General features: G+C 42.6%; 1 protein-coding gene across 3 annotated transcripts in view; it reads left to right on the forward strand.

The window, feature by feature from the left end:
* The window catches only part of LOC138966882 (FYN-binding protein 1-like), a 44,372-nt gene that overhangs the window by 10,818 nt on the left and 16,555 nt on the right, over positions 1-16,999 (forward strand). For all 3 annotated transcript variants that reach the window (XM_070339267.1, XM_070339268.1, XM_070339269.1), the window contains exons 2-7: positions 5,758-6,754; positions 10,549-10,690; positions 10,989-11,050; positions 11,719-11,768; positions 15,219-15,292; positions 16,236-16,398. In XM_070339267.1, coding sequence (XP_070195368.1) covers positions 5,758-6,754; positions 10,549-10,690; positions 10,989-11,050; positions 11,719-11,768; positions 15,219-15,292; positions 16,236-16,398 — 1,488 coding nt within the window. The remainder of the gene's footprint in view (positions 1-5,757; positions 6,755-10,548; positions 10,691-10,988; positions 11,051-11,718; positions 11,769-15,218; positions 15,293-16,235; positions 16,399-16,999) is intronic.

A 16,999-nucleotide genomic window follows, 5' to 3' on the forward strand; every position in this document is an offset into this window, starting at 1 on the left:
CAGTTATTCTGCAGAAATGCTGGAGAAAAACTGTCTTTTCTGCAGCATTTCTGCATAATGTCATCTTTCGCCGAAGCAGCGTTTTTATGACCTTCTAAAAATAGTAACGGGAATATGGATTGAGCGTTGTGTTCTAAAAATAGTAACGGGAATATGGATTGACGCCACACGAAGGAAGGGAGATAAACGCAAAACACTGGAGAAGATAAGGAAGAGTTACTGGAAATGGATCCAGAGAAAAACCAAAATCGGTTCAGCGCTGCGCGCTGAGAGCACGTGTTGAAATATCTCATCGAGCAGGTTGTGTCCGGGGTCTACCTGAATATGCCCACCAAATTTGAAACAGATCCATCGAGAACCTTGGGCGTGCATCGCGGACACACACACACACACACACACACACACACACACACACACACACACACACACACACACACACACACACACACACACACAAGTCGTATATAGGGCGTGCATCGCGGACACACACACACACACACACACACACACACACACACACACACACACACATACACACACACACACACAGAGACTCAAGTCGTATAATATATGTATAATACGTCTGCGTCATGTCTGTTGTGAAGTCGGTTAGACACGTTTTGTCTGGCTGGCTGTCTGAGTTCAGTTGTTTCTTTGCAAGGTACATTTTGTGGGTCTGTGTCGCATTCATAGATCAGTGTAAGTAAATATCACACAAGGAACTAAAACATAGCTAAACCCCGTAAGTAAGCCGTCTGTCAGTCGGTATAATGCCACTAGATGACAGTTAAGTCAATTTGGCCAGTGCAAAACCCTATACCTTTGTGCAGGTGGTTGAGTCAAGGAGATTCTTCTTCTTCATCGTTCATGGGCTGAAACTCCCACGTTCACTCATGTTTTAGCAGTGGGTTTTTACGTGTATGACCGTTTTTACCCCGCCATTCAGGCAGCCATACGCCGCTTTCGGGGGATAGTCAAGGAGATGATGAGCAAAAGTTCTAAAACAATGCATACCTGCATAATCGGATACACATTATTTGCAGCTGGTATTTTAGTGTACAAGTTTTCCTGCTTGGAAGCAAATGATAATTTGAAGAGCATTGATAAAGGCTTAAAGATACCTTTCTTCTCGTTGAAACGATCATGTAAACCACTACATCTTTGTCCAGGCTTTTACATGGGATAAAATTAAGGTTATGTTTTACTTGGATACATACCGAGTATCAATTGACTGGCTGTTTTCTGTGAGGAGCATTGTTGTTGTTGCTCTTATTGTCGTTGTAGGTGGGTTTTTTGTGTTCAATTTATTCGACATATCAACGAAATTAATTCAGCAAAGAAACCCTCACTCTGTACAAAGAGAAGCCAAGCTGTTGTTTTTGATACGTGTTCGGAAGAAAGGATGTAAGAGCGTGGTCGTATCTACGGCGATTTACAAGGAAAAGAGGGTATCTTTAAATACACGATAATAGCGTCTACTCTGCACACGGAAAATCGTCTCTTTAAATACACGATAATAGCTTCTACTCTGCACACAGTAAATCGTCTTGTTGATAACGGCGTGAGGAACAAAACACCGCTGACAAACTGCTGTCGACTGTATCGACATATTTTGAACTAGATGAATACCCGCTTCGCCGGGTAAGGCTGCGCCGGGAAGAAGTCGAGCCGAATACCCGGCTGCGCCGGGGACCCGGCTTGGCCGGGTGTACGCCGGCTTTGCCGGCGCACCGCACGGAGGAAGGGAGATAAACGCGGCTGAAAACACTGGAGAAGATAAGGAAGAGTTACTGGGAATGGATCCAGAGAAAAACCAAAATCGGTTCAGCGCTGCGCGCTGAGAGCACGTGTTGAAATATCTCATCGATGAGGTTGTGTCCGGGGTGTAGCTGAATACGGTCTCCAAATTTGAAAAGAACTTTGGCCGTGCATCGCGGACACACACACACACACACACACACACACACACACACACACACACACACACACACACACACACACAGACACACACAGATACACAGACACAAGTCGTATATATATATAGATACCTTGAGAAGCGTTTTGCATCTGTCGAGTACATTGAGGACCAACAGTTTGAACGCAAAATCGTGAGCGAATATGAATAAATTTAATGATCATAGAACAAACACGGTCACTTGTGTTTTAAAGCAAAGTTATCTTCCTTCCCATATAAAGACGGTCCGACCATGCAGGCCTTTGCTTGGCCAAACAGAATCCTTCGACTTGGACAAATGACAAAATTCGACAGTCTGACTGTTTGCCGTGTAGAGTGGATTTTGTTCTGAATTATTCTTGTAACTGGCGTCTAAGTTAACTCGCAACAATAATTCAGCACACACAAAAAGGTATAGGCCTACATAAGCAGGCGGCCAGAATGTCGAACTATGGTGTATGTAGGCAAGGGCAGTCTTATCGCACGCAATAGTCGCAATAGCCCGGAAAGGTCTAGAGCCGTGCTGTGAGCTTAATATGATCAAGGGGAGGAATGCACGATAAAGAAGTAACCGTGTCTTGGTTTTGAGTGTTGATTTTAAAACATTTGCAGTCTGTCTGGTTTGGGTTTGGTTTAAACAAGGTTTTATTCAGTTAGACATGGTACAGTAGTAAAACAAGAAATAATAGGGACACGAACTCAAGCGAACGCTTATATTACGTGCCCTATACACGAATGGTGGATAATACAAATGTGATGTCGGAGAGAGAAAATTCTAATATATACTATGTCATTATCTGGGTCAAAAACAGGGTCAAAGTAAACCAAACAAAGAGTAAGACAGAACTAAAGCAGGGGAAAGAGGGGATGGGGTGGGAAAGGAGGGGGGGGGGGGGGGGAAGAACGATAGGGACATGTGGTTTGGGTTTCATTCGTACATGATTGATTTTCTAGTTCTGCCACCAAAATATGTTGTTCATAATTTATGCTCTTATTCTATCTGCATCTGCCTCGTTAAATATAGAACTGTGGAGCAAGCATGAATGTAAGGATCATTTGCGCGAAATATTTTCTTGCCACTGAATGTCTATGTCCAGAAGAAGAAACAAGTCGCGTAAGGCGAAATTACTACATTTAGTCAAGCTGTCGAACTCACAGAATGAAACTGAACTCACTGCATTTTTACAGCAAGACCGTATATGCTCGTAGCATCGTCAGTCCACCGCTCGATGCAAAGGCAGTGAAATTGACAAGAAGAGCGGGGTAGTAGTTGCGCTGAGAAGGATAGCACGCTTTTCTTTATCTCTATTCTTTTTAACTTTCTGAGCGTGTTTTTAATCCAAACATATCACATCTATATGATTTTGGAATCAGGAACCCACAAGGAATAAGACGAAATTGTTTTTAAATCGATTTCGGAAATTTAATTTTAATAATAATTTTTATATTTTTAATTTTCAGAGCTTGTTTTTAATCCGAATATAACATATTTATATGTTTTTGGAATCAGAAAATGATGAAGAATAAGATGGACGTAAATTTGGATCGTTTTAAAAACTAAATTATTTTTTTTTACAATTTTCAGATTTTTAATGACCAAAGTCATTAATTAATTTTTAAGCCACCAAGCTGAAATACAATACCGAAGTCCGGCCTTTGTCGAAGATTGCTTGGCTAAAATTTCAATCAATTTGATTGAAAAATGAGGGTGTGACAGTGCCGCCTCAACTTTTACAAAAAGCCGGATATGACGTCATCAAAGGTATTTATCAAAAAAAACAAAAAAACGTCCGGGGATATCATTCCCAGGAACTCTCATGTCAAATGTCATAAAGATCGGTCCAGTAGTTTGGTCTGAATCGCTCTACACACACAGGCATAGACAACAGACAGACACACACACACACACACACACACACACACACACACACACACACACACACACACACACACACACACACACACACACATACACCACGACCCTCGTCTCGATTCCCCCTCTACGTTAAAACATTTAGTCAAAACTTGACTAAATGTAAAAACACCTCGGAAAATGAACAAGGAAAATCGATTTCGTGTGCAAAGTTAATCACTATTCACAATGTGTGCCCGTGCCATGACATTGACATGAAAACAAAAACACAGAGACTGAACTTTAATTAGTAAAAGCCGAAGATAAGCATTGCAGACACAAAAGCCAAGTGGAAATTAAAGGTGTGTGTATGTGTGTGTGGGGGGGGGGACTAAAGGAACGGAGCGAGAAGTCAAACTTCAGCTGTACAAAACTATAATTTATGTGTCTGCAATAAGGGTTGTGTGGCGGAGGCATGTGTATAAACTTGGTCTTTGTACTTCCTCGTCCGCTCTTCAAACATTGCTATCCTGGTATGTTTAAACACAATGTAAGCGGCTTGTGTTTTCATGCGATCTTGAATGACTTTATGAGTCATCGAGTGAGAGAGAGAGAGAGAGAGAGAGAGAGAGAGAGAGAGAGAGAGAGAGAGAGAGAGAGAGAGAGAGAGAGAGAGAGAGAGAGAGAGAGAGAGACTGATAAGAATATTGTATTTACCCTGTCTAAAATCTGCATATCTGACAAAGTCGGCTGAGGAGAAAATCAACATTTATCATAAACAATAACAACACTCGCAGAAGAAGCACAAACAACAGCCCCAAACATGATGCCGGGTACACACACACACACACACACACACACACACACTCACACACACACACACACACACACACACACTAACGGGAACAGGAAGAGGGTTGGGAAAGACGGGTTAATTTGTGAAGGGGTGGGAGGGGGGGGGGTGACAACATTGAATTAACCTGACACCCTGTGAAAAGCGGCGTAACGAATTACTTACTCTTTCTCTCTTTCTCTCCGTGATCATTTCGCATTTTCATTGTGCGGGATCTTTTATGTTTTTCCCACGATGATCTGTGACTTTTCAGACAGTCTCTTTGCCCGTCATTTTCTTGAGTGGCATTTTAGCTTTCGTTGTCAGTCGGTTGGTTTGTGTTTTCTTCTGCTTCCAGTTTCTCATTCTTCGGCCTTTACGAGAGACGACGCGGGGAACAAAGGTCGATCTGAGATTCAAAACTAATCTCAAGTGTCTGTCTAAAATAGGGCAGTCGTGACTAATGGGGTACGTCAAAATCTAAGGTTTTTCACGTAACGAGAGAGGGGCTTATTATAACAGCACACATACTTCCGAGAACTGTGTTTCACTGTTTCTGAAGAGCGTACCTGTTAGAAATGGTATACCATAGTCTACGTGATAGAAAACAGGTAGCTGTTTACGATAAAATATGTGTATGCGCGCGCGCGCGTGTGTGTGTGTGTGTGTGTGTTTGTGTGTTAGTGTGTGTGTGTGTGTGTGTGTGTGTGTGTGTGCACGGTGTGTGTGTGTGTGTATGTGTGTGTGTGTGAGAGAAACAGAGAGAGTCAAAAAAAGTTACTTAATGACAACACAAACATTTACAACACAACCTGTATGTCTGTCTCTCTTTCTCCTTCCATCCCTCCCTCCCTCCGTGCCTCCCTACCTCCCTCCCTCTCTCTCTCTCTCTCTCTCTACCTCTCTCTCTCTCTCTCTCTCTCCTTTTTTTTTGGGGGGGGGGGGTAGGTGCATGTACCCACGCGTGCACGTACACATGTGCACAAGCATAGATTCTACATTGTCCCAATAAAAGTGCATAGATTCTAGAATGCCCCTACAAAAATTATCACCAAAACTCTTACCTCTCCAGCGAAAACTTCTATCAATATGTTTACTCTTCGCACTTGCTTTTTGCAGGGTGACGGGTTGTCCGTGAAAGAGCGTCTGGCGCTGCTGCAGAACAACAACAACAAGAACCCCAACCTGGCAGGCTGCATCAAGAACCCCCCGCCAGGAGCCGCACCTACCGCGGCACCCGGCACCAAACCAAAACCCGACGCCAAACCCGCCCCCACCTTTCCAGCCTTAAAACACGTCAACAAACCCAACTCACCAAACAAGTACGGCTCTGCCGTCTTAGCGAAACCTTCTACTCCGCTGAAGCCTCCAGCGACACCCCCCAAAGGGGGAAGTGATTCCGTGAACGGGCAGGAGAATGCCTCCGCGTTTCCCAAGCTTCGGCCTGCCGGAGGTGGTGGTGGCGGTGGTGGTGGTAAAGGTATAACGCCTCTTGTGCCTAAGAAACCTCTGGGCTCCACCTCAACAGAGTCATCAGGCAACAGCGTTGGTGTTGTCGCCATGAGAGATAAGGGAGACAGTAACGGGAACTCCTCTCCGCCCAGACCGCTCAGTATTCAGGAAAGGATGGCAGCTTTGAAGAAGAAGGCGGATGAAGGTTCAGATTCATCCTCCAAAGAGAACAGTGGTAGTGTGACTTCTCCGACCAAACCTCCCATTTCCCCAGTCACCAAATCCCCGCTGCTTCCTTCGAAACCCAGCTCGACAACTGCTTCAGTAGCGAGCAGATTTAACGGTTCCGTGACCACTGGCCAGTCCGGGTCCGGAACAACTGCTCCCGTCGGTCCGCTCAAACCTTCTGACATCATCAAAAGCATCAACAAAGCCGCGGACAACAAGGTAGCGGACCGCAACAAGGCTCCTGGGAGTGGTACTGCTGCTGCCAGAAAATCCAGTGAACTTTACCAGAGGAATTCGGATGGCAAGAAGTTCCGGAAGGTTGAGGTGGCAACGGTGATCTCTACCTTCCCCGCCCCTCCCAAGCCTGACAAGATAGACAACGTGGATTTGACGTCTTTCTTGAAGGCGTACGCGGCAGCTAAAGAGGCGAAGATTAGTAAGTATCGTTTTGCAGATTCAATCACCATGACTTGTGTCTGTGTCTGTCTTTGTTATTAGCCTGTTTCAGAAAATCTGCAGTCCACTCTTTGTTGGGCTTGGACATGTTATTTGAAGTCCATAGCTTAACGTCTAATTAGCGATCCGTTTTTGATATCCAATGTAGCGGTATGTCCACAGTTGTTTATCGAAAACTGAATATGAATATTAATTCTGTTTGAATGCGTTGATACAACAAGACCGGTGTAACACGAGATAATTACTCCCACGAGATTTTTACTCCGGAGTAAAAATTTCGTACGAAAATTTTACTCCCTTTACGAACAAATTACTCCCCCATAACACGAGAAAATTACTCCCAACGACAGTTGTGCTCCGACTAAACGTTTCGTACGAAATAGTACTCCCCTGACGAATAAATAACGAATACATTACTCCACCCTAACACGAGCAATTTACCCCCCCCCCCCCCCCCCACGCAAGATGTACGCAACTTTTACTCCCCTGTCAGTCCTGGTGGGGGAAGGGGTGGAGGGAGGGGTTGGGCGACATTCGTTTGCGCGAGATCACATATTGGCGTTATCCCATTTCGCCCCCATCCCATTTTCGCGTACGAGATTTTTACTAGAGTACAAATTTGGGGAGTAAAAATGTCGTGGAGGGAGTAATTTTTTCGTTCCTTTGGGGAGTTCTTTTCTCGTACGACAAGTGAACTCGGAGTAAAAATTTCGTACGAAATGTTTACTCCGGAGTCAATTTTTTGTGGAGTAAAAATTTCGTGTTACACCGGCTTGTAGACCCATTAAAAAATCACGTCAACTACTGTTAAATGCAACATCGACTTTAGCCTCTGCCTACATGCAACGGTTCAACAATGGGTGAAGTGCATGTCCTCCAAAGCAATTCAAAGAAGGACAACGAGTGCGTAGGAAACTCGTCGCTTCAGGGAAGGAATTAAGTCCTCAAGTAGTCTGACTGCCTTCATTAGAGTATTTATTGTCACAGCTCAGGATCGGGAACATGCCCCTTATGGTTTTACCGAAACGGATGAGTGGCAGAGAGCGAATGAATGATAGCTAGACTGATTACATTCCCATATAGCTTTGATCAATGAATGGGTGTGCTTTTTTTTCTCGAGTACTTGATAAAAGAGCCATTTCACATAGCATGTGATCAGCCCTAAGCATGATGTTTGAGTGACACAGTCTGACCAGTTAAAGGAAGCATTAGTTTGGAAAAGCTAACAGTAACAATCTTGGCTGGGGATGGTCACGAAATTCATGCGGAGTTTTTATAAAGGTACCGTCATAAACTAGCGAACTAGTCATAACAAATGAGAAAAGAACAAAGCAAACAGGGAGAAAACAACAAATTCCAACCCCACAAACTAGAAATATGTGTGTGTGCGCGCGCGCACGCGCGTGTGTGTGTGTTTTAGTATGTGTGTGTGTGTATGTGTGTGTGTGTGTGTGTGTGTGTGTGTGTGTGTGTGTGTATGTGTGTTCTCTTTCTCTCGCTGGCCCCCCCCCCCCCCCCCCGCCCCTAAAACACCCAACCTACTTCCTTCCGACCCACCTCCCCATTTCGTTACTTGCCTGTACATGTATTGAGTTATACTGAAAATGACAACAGTTCCCCAGAAGTATGATTAGTAACGAGGTTACTTAATACTGACATCCTGACTGGCTTCTGCGAAGTCCGCCTAGCCTTGTTAAACTTAAAGTGGTATTGCACGTAAAGCTGTAAAGGCGAACAGAAATTACCTGTCGTTTTCGAAACTATCACACGCGTTTTAAATACTTACATGTGTAGAAGTCAAAATGAGTTGGAGAAACTTTCAAACAAGAGAAAATAACGGTTTAAACTTTAAAGCTTGGCTGGTACATTAATCCGGAAGCGCGGAGCCTTTTCTTTGCTCCTCTTACGCAAGAAACTGGTAAAATTAAGATGCTTAAATGTATACACGAAAGGCGTCTAACATTCAGATGAATATTTGACTTGTTTCACAAAAATGTCATGTTGCCTTGACTTAAATGAAGCGCTTCTGCAGGCGGATAGTATTACCCCTTTGCTAATGATTGCCTTAGTCTTGGTTTTGTTTGTTTTTGTTGTTGTTTTAGATGGGGATTGTGTGTGTGTGTGTGTGTGTGTGTGTGTGTGTGTGTGTGTGTGTGTGTGTGTTTTGGGGGTGGGGGGGAGGGGGCTGTGGGGCAGGAGGGAGGAGGGGGGGTTACTTGGTTGGTTGGTCGGTTGATTTGTGTATGGCATTCTGGAAACATCGTCTTCTTTTATGTAAAGTCGTAAGTTAACCATATTATATATGTGCCGTATGGATAGATGGAAGAATACTCAAGGTAACCCTATCGCGTAGCCTGCTCGGGTCAGTGTGCAACATGAGTCGGTGAACTCAGAGGGTTGTGAAGCGGTTAACCCTTTCGTGGTTATAAAATGTGCTAAAAAAAACCAGTCAACAACCGTCAGGATAAAAAAGGAAGTAGAATTCACTGGTGTCTGGCGTTTCAAATTAGCCTGTCCTCTTGTGAATCTCAGCCGATTTTGACAAGGGTATCATGTAATTTGGCTTAGACCTGACAGGACTTTAACATGGGATGATGCCATCTAATCCCTCAACTTGGGCACATGGCAAAACACACAGCCTCAGTGCTTTCTCAATTTTATTCAAATAAATAACTACAATTAACAATATCTCATACAATGAATTAAATACAACTTATCGAGTACAACAAGCTAACTTTTTTAACGTTTTGTTCTTCGAACACTCACACAAAAATGCTTCTTATCTGTAACTGCCTATTAAAAATACTTTCCAACGGTAAAAACGAAGTTTTTTTATATATAAGATTATTCTAACGCACATCTTTCTGATTAAGATAATGTGGTTCAATTTATACATAGTTGCCTTTTTCACCATTACAAAATGCATACCAAATAAAACATCACTAACTTTCAAAACAATCTTAATTTCTAAAGTACGAAAAATAAATTCTTCAATAAACTTCCAGAATGTGTATACCACCGGGCATTCAAAACAGAAGTGTTCAATGAAATCAGTTACATCACAACAGTAATTACATTTATTAGTTTCCGTTACTTTCATTTTACACAGGAGAATGTTGGTCGGATAAATGTTGTGCATAATTTTCCAGTGTTTTCTGTGCACCGTGGGAGTTTTAATGATTTATTTCTGTCTTTCTTTGCTTTCTTTTTTTGCACTTAGTCAAGTTTTGATTTGCTTTTCTTTGCGTAGCAAGAAAAGTCACACTGAGCATTGCCGAAGAAATCTTCAAAGAAGGGGAAAACAAAAGCAACACAAACCAAAGCTGTGTTTACTGTAAAATGTGACCCCCCGCGGGTTAGGGGGAGAAAGAATTGGTTGGGACGAGAAAGAATTTGCCCGATGCTCCCCAGCATGTCGTAAGAGGCGACTAACGGATTCTGTCTCTCCTTTTACCCTTGTTAAGTGTTTCTTGTATAGAATATAGTCAAATTTTGTAAAGATTTTAGTCAAGCAGTATGTAACAAATGTTAAGTCCTTTGTACTGGAAACTTGCATTCTCCCGGTAAGGTAAAATATTGTACTACGTTGCAAGCCCCTGGAGCAAATTTTTGATTAGTGTTTTTGTGAACAAGAAACAATTGACAAGTGGCTCTATCCCATCTCCCCCCTTTCCCCGTCGCGATATAACCTTCGTGGTTGAAAACGACGTTAAACACCAAATAAAGAAAGAAATAAAGAAATGTAAAATGTGCACTCTTTCGTGATTTTGTCAGAGGTTGATGCAGCAAAGGGCGGCCAAGCCGACAGCGTGGATGGCGATGTGGAGGAGTTGTATGTGGAAGCGGAGAGCGAGTCTGTGCCTGTGGCCACACGGAGTTCTGTAAATCGAGCCCACTCTGTACGGATATCAAAGATGTAAGCATCATAATGTAACCCTTTTTTCTGTTGTTTCATTGTTTTCACTGTTGTTGGTGGTGGTGTTGTTTTTGTTGTTGTTGGTGGAGGTGGTGGTGGTGATGGTGTTGTTGTTGTTGTGTTGTAGATGATTGGAGGGGGGGGGGGGGGTATGGGCGATTGTCGTTTGTCCATTTCAATGCTCCTCTCAGGTGCCAGGAGCCTGGTTCCACATAACTCTCACTAACTTTTGTCGTCTTTTGTGAGCGCGCTTTTATAATATTACGAATAATGAATGAAACGAATATTTCTTTTTCAGTCCCGAATTGACAGAAGAAGAAGAAAAGCAAGAACTGTATACCGACGGTTCATCGGCACCTCGTAAGTGATTTGTGTCAAATAACTTTGATCAGTGTGGCCAATTGGGAGAAAAAACCCGGCCACAGAAACAAGTTTTAGGAACATTTGTTATCAGTCTCACATTTCCCACCCTTGGAACTGCCGGCAGATAGCAGAACCTAGCATGCGTGTTCCGTGTGTGTGTGTGTGTGTGTGTGTACAAGATACAAGATACAAGAAGTTTTATTGTCCTCATCAATACAAGGAAATTTGGCATGTGTGTGGCAAGACATAATACACTGTTACATAGACATTTACATGTGCGTGTATGTGTGCGTGTGTATCCGTGTGTGTGTGTCAGTGGTGTGTGTGTGTGTGTGTGTGTGCGCGCCAGTGTGTCTGTGTCTGTGTGTGTGTGTGTGTGTGCGCCAGTGTGTCTGTGTCTGTGTGCGTGCGTGCGTGCGTGTTTGTGTGCCTATCTGTTATATGTGTGGTTTTTGGTGTATGTTTTCTTGTGCACGCCTGTTTGTCTGTCTGCCTGCCTGACTGTGTGTCTTTCCCTTTCAATCACGTCGGTACGCTTTTGTGTGCAGCGTGTGTACGTATGTGTAGGCCTTTGCTGCGACTACTGACATGCTAGCAGATAGGCACAATTAATTAACATTATGTTGTGTAAAAAATGTTCAGTCTTTTCCATCTTCGTTTTGCAGCAGGAGGAATTCCTCCGGATCCAGAAGAAATGTACGACGATTGTGAATCGGTAAGAATACGATTTGCAAGACTTTTATGTGTGTGAAATGAGCGAAAAGCAGTGTTCGTGTGTTGGTGTATGCTTGTAAAGATACCTGCATGCAGTCTCAGATTTTTTCTGCTACTGGTCGTTTGTTTGTCTATGAACTGTTCAGAATTGTGAGCACAATTCAGATATCACACCGTTAGGACATTTCCTTTTTTTATGCATCAAGAACAGTAACGACACATACATCCCTTCACGTGTGAACAAAATGAATGTCAACCGTCACATATAATTTTACACGGAATGAGAACATCCTTCCTCTTCAACACATACAAAAGCTCAACAACCTGGCAGAGAGATGGAGAGAGAGAGAGAGAGAGAGAGAGAGAGAGAGAGAGAGAGAGAGAGAGAGAGAGAGAGAGAGAGAGAGGCAGAGAGATGGAGAGAGAGAGAGTATAGATTCGGGATGTGTGTGTGTGTGTGTGTGTGGAGTAGGACTTTCTTTTGCATATGTTCTGCGCGAAGTTAGAATCCGGTTTCATTCTAGAATGGACCGGGTCCAGGTTGGAATTCTTACCCTGCGCAAGTACAGGGGTGCCATTCTAGAATGAAACCCTTGTTGCTGGTCCATTCTAGAATCGGCCGTGCGCAAGGTTGGAATTTGGGTCCAAGTTGGAATAGTCATTTCAGTTAGACTATCACACAGCCAAAGCCACAAATGTGGATTTTCTGTTTGTTTTTGTTTTTTGTGTGTTTGGTTGGGTTTTTTTTTCGGGTTTTTTACACTTTACTCAAAGACATCGTGAATTGGGATTGTGATGTTCTGAAAGTGATTACGATTTTGAGAGACACTCAGCACTGATCGCTACGAACGGAAATTTCCGGACTGACAGTGTTTTGCCGATCTCGCTTGTAACTTTTAATCTTATTCATATACATGAAGTTGGTCTTCTGAATTGTGAAGATAAAGTCTTTAGCTTTGTATCGATATATAATATGACTATATAGTTTGAGCGAGGGAAAGGCTTTTTTATTTTTATTTTTTTATTTTTATTTTTTAACTAGCTTTAACGTTCTATCAGGCATGCGCCTCTTAAGAACGGTGCTGCTTTGACCACAAGACTCGCAGCCATAGCAAACCCCTCGTTATGAGCGCCGACCACAACGAAAGCAATTGGCTGCGGTGGGCCCCACGAAAATCGGCAAAGGCGAGGCTAGTTTCTGTAGAAAATCGTCTCTGTTTTCTCCAAAATGACATATCATCCCATAACTGGCGTTTGTATTTCGACATAAGGTCTTGTGGCATCTAATCATCGATTTCATTCTTTCATTTGATTCATTTGTGAACGCTGAGCTTCGAGTATTTATGCTTTTCAGGGAAAATTTTTGAAAATTCTGACTTTCCACAGTTATTACGGAAAATCAAGCTTGTCAATCAAGATGCTGTGAATTGGAATGTCATTACTAATCATTAGTTGACCTCTGGCTCAAGTGGTGTCATCTTGCTACACGGTTGAATTGCAATTCGTCAATCTCTGCCGTCACTGGGCACTGAGAACGTCAGGAGCCTGTATTTTTTTCAAGGGCAATTAGAGGTTATTTGAAAGTATGACATGGTATAATGTTGTGATTTTGGAGAGAAAAATTAATTGACTGTCATTGCAATGAGGCTTGGTCAGAAATAAAGGGTATTCACTGATTTTAAGCTACAATTCAGTTGCTTGGAAATGACAGACCTCCAATCCATTTGTAAATCAAGTGAACTCTCTTGAATGATTGGTACTTCCTCTACAAATAAATGTGCACCAGGATATAATTCTTGGAACTTTGTTCTTTTGTGTAGTAGTAATGCAGGGTTGTAGGAGTTTGAAACGTGGGCATATCACAGTTTGGAAGGTAGGGATTCTGATAGATTAAATAAAAACTGTCAAACTTTTAGGCATGGAATTCCCCTTTGAGAGTATTTGTTGTGGTAGTACTACTACTATGAATTGCTTTCAATGTTTTCCCATAATATTATAAAACCAGACAAAAGTTGTTGATTTCTGTTTTTGTTAATGTCAACTTTTTTTTAAACCTGTGACAACAGCTCTATAACTCACTCTGTCCTTCTGTTGGTCTGTCTGTCGGTTAGTCGGTCTGACCGTCTGTCTGTCTGTCTGTCAAAAAAATTGTCAAAAAACCGGACATTTCCGAGAGGGAGACAGCGCTGACATTGCAAGCGGCCGCAACCGGCTCTCATCACAAAAACAACTGCCCTGCAAACATTACCGCCCTGGTAGTCCCCCTTGCTATGGTCTGCCTTTGTTTATTGCGTACTCAGGAGTGTCAACTTTCTTGACATGACATGACATCGCAAGATCGCCAAAGGATTTTTTTCAGGGGTAGACAAATCAGCCCCATTTTATCAAAGGGAAGGTGCAGGTGGAGATAATTCAAGGGAAGACAACTCTGTCTTACCTACAAACATTACGGCCCCCTTTATTCAAGGGTTTCATTCTAGAATGGCACCCCTGTACTTACGCAGGGTTAGAATTCCAACCTGGACCCGGTCCATTCTAGAATGAAACCGGATTCTAACTTCGCGCAGAACACATATGCGTCAAAGTGGAAAGGTGCTCTTATTTCATGAAAGAGCACATCTGACGTGGTGTACATGATCGCTTACACACGTAACAGGTGGCTTTAAACGGCTGTAGAGATGGGCAGGTCCGCAAGAATGAGTACGGCTAGACCAGGGTGAGAAACACTGCATCTTTAAAAAAAAAAATATATATATACCTTCCTTCTCGTATAGGCGGTCGTGCACGACGCCACAGTTCTGTTTTACACGGAATAAGTGTATCATTTCACGGGGACACATACCAAAATTCATCAGTCTGGTCGTAACCTGTGCAAAGTAGGCATTTTTGATGAACGGATTTCAGAGGTTGACAAAGCCATTGGTGTCAGAAACGAAATTAATTCGTTTAAAAATTTCCACTCTCATCAGGAAGCAGCCGGGCTGCTGATGTTTGGCAAGTGTCCTGGTGAAAAGATTTGTTTGTTTGTTTGTGTGTTTGCTTAACGCCCAGCCGACCACGAAGGGCCAAATCAGGGCGGTGCTGCTTTGACATATAACCCGTTACCGTGCGCTACACACAAGATAGAAGTTGCAGCACAGGCTTCATGTCTCACCCAGTCACATTATTCTGACACCGGACCAACCAGTCCTAGCACTAACCCCATAATGCCAGACGCCAGGCGGAGCAGCCACTAGATTGCCAATTTTAAAGTCTTAGGTATGGCCCGGCCGGGGTTCGAACCCACGACCTCCCGATCACGGGGCGGACGCCTTACCACTAGGCCAACCGTGCCGGTGGTGGTGGTGAAAAGATGCTTTTACCCATTGTAAAAGCTTGTACATATGTGTGGTGATTGTTTACACCAGAAGGAAGGTTTTTCTCTAACAAAATCCCGGGTTTTGTATTCCAGGCCCAACAAGGAGCAGGAGCAAAGCAAGTGGAAGAGGATCCTGACGAAATTTATGAACCTCTAGACGAACTCGAGTAAGTACATAACAGTGGTTGAAAATAATCGGGTCATGGTTTTATTTTGCCTTCGATTGTTTATATATGTTTGTTGATTTTTTGTATTTGATTTTTTTTTTTTTTTTTGGGGGGGGGGGGGGGGGTGGGCGGTGATGGTTGGTCATGTTGCCAGTTTAGATCATACTTAACTGACAGTCACCTTCGCTTTTCTTTTTTCTTTTGTTAAGAAACATTTGTGGCACGATTTACAAAAAACATAAAGAAAGAAAGAAAGAAAAAGATGGCAACAAAAGCTTAAATGTACATCCAGAACGATGTAATGGATTGACACATAATCCCCCCGCGGGTTAGGAGGAAGAATTTACCCGATGCTCCCCAGCATGTCGTAAGAGGCGACTAACGGATTCTGTTTCTCTTTTTACCCTTGTTAAGTGTTTCTTGTATAGAATATAGTCAATTTTTGTAAAGATTTTAGTCAAGCAGTATGTAAGAAATGTTAAGTCCTTTGTACTGGAAACTTGCATTCTCCCAGTAAGGTAATACATTGTACTACGTTGCAAGTCCCTGGAGCAAAGTTTTGATTTAGTGCTTTTGTGAACAAGAAACAATTGACAAGTGGCTCTATCCCATGTCCCCCCTTTCCCCGTCGCGATATAACCTTCGTGGTTGAAAACGACGTTAAACACCAAATAAAGAAAGAAAAGAAAGAATTGACACATAATGACAGTTATACAGTGCCCCGGCCTAACTAGATATTTTTTTGTGTCACCGTTGACTAACGTATGAGGGGCATTCTTAACGGAAAGAGAACAGTTTTATTATATGGACCTTTGAAAGTTAATACTTGCGCCTACCCCCTTCCCATCCCACCCAACCACCAACCCCTTGTCCTCCCACATATTTCTGTGTGTCACCATTGACATGTTTGAATGGTAAACTTTTTGTTCTCTTCCATTTTCAGTGTGCCTGAATCTGACCAGTCCCCTTCTCCTGTACCTTCTCCCAAAATCCCAGATAATAACAAAAAGGCGAAAAAGGAGAAAGACAAAGAGAAGGACAAAGAGAAGGAAAAGGGGAAGAAGAAAGACAAAGGAAAGGACGAAACAAACAAGAAAGAAGAAAAGGTTGATTATTTTTTGCCGAAAAGTCTTCAGAGTTTTATTATCTTCTGGGTCCTTACATTTTATACTCCTCTCTTTTTTCATGCCTTCTTTTAAAATATTTTATTTTATTTTTCTACTTTAAATGTCATGGTTTGCCTTCTTGTGAGTCTTTTCTCTATCCCGTGCGATTCCCTCAGTCTTTTTTTTTCTTTCTCAGTTCTTTTGTTTGTTACTTCTTTGTGCTTTCCGTGTTTTTGTTTTGTTTTTGTTTTTTATTTGCTTCGGTGTTTTTTTTATAATTAATAATAATAATAATAATAATAATTCTCTTTATTTATATAGCGCCTTATCCGAAGTTCAAAGCGCTTTATGCCGTGTGAGATGGAATTTTTTACACAATATATCACGCATTCACATCGACCAGCAAACCTCAAGCCTGTTAGGCGAATGTTCACCTTTCGCGGCCTTTATTCCAAGTCACACGGGTATTTGATGGACATTTTTATCTATGCCTATACAATTTTGCCAGGAAAGACCCTTTTGTCAATCGTGGGATCTTTAACGTGCACACCCCAATATAGTGTACACGAAGGGACCTCGGTTTTTCGTCTCATCCGAAAGA

The sequence above is a fragment of the Littorina saxatilis genome, linkage group LG5, assembly GCF_037325665.1.
Source record: "Littorina saxatilis isolate snail1 linkage group LG5, US_GU_Lsax_2.0, whole genome shotgun sequence".
Classification (NCBI taxonomy): Eukaryota; Metazoa; Mollusca; class Gastropoda; order Littorinimorpha; family Littorinidae; genus Littorina; species Littorina saxatilis.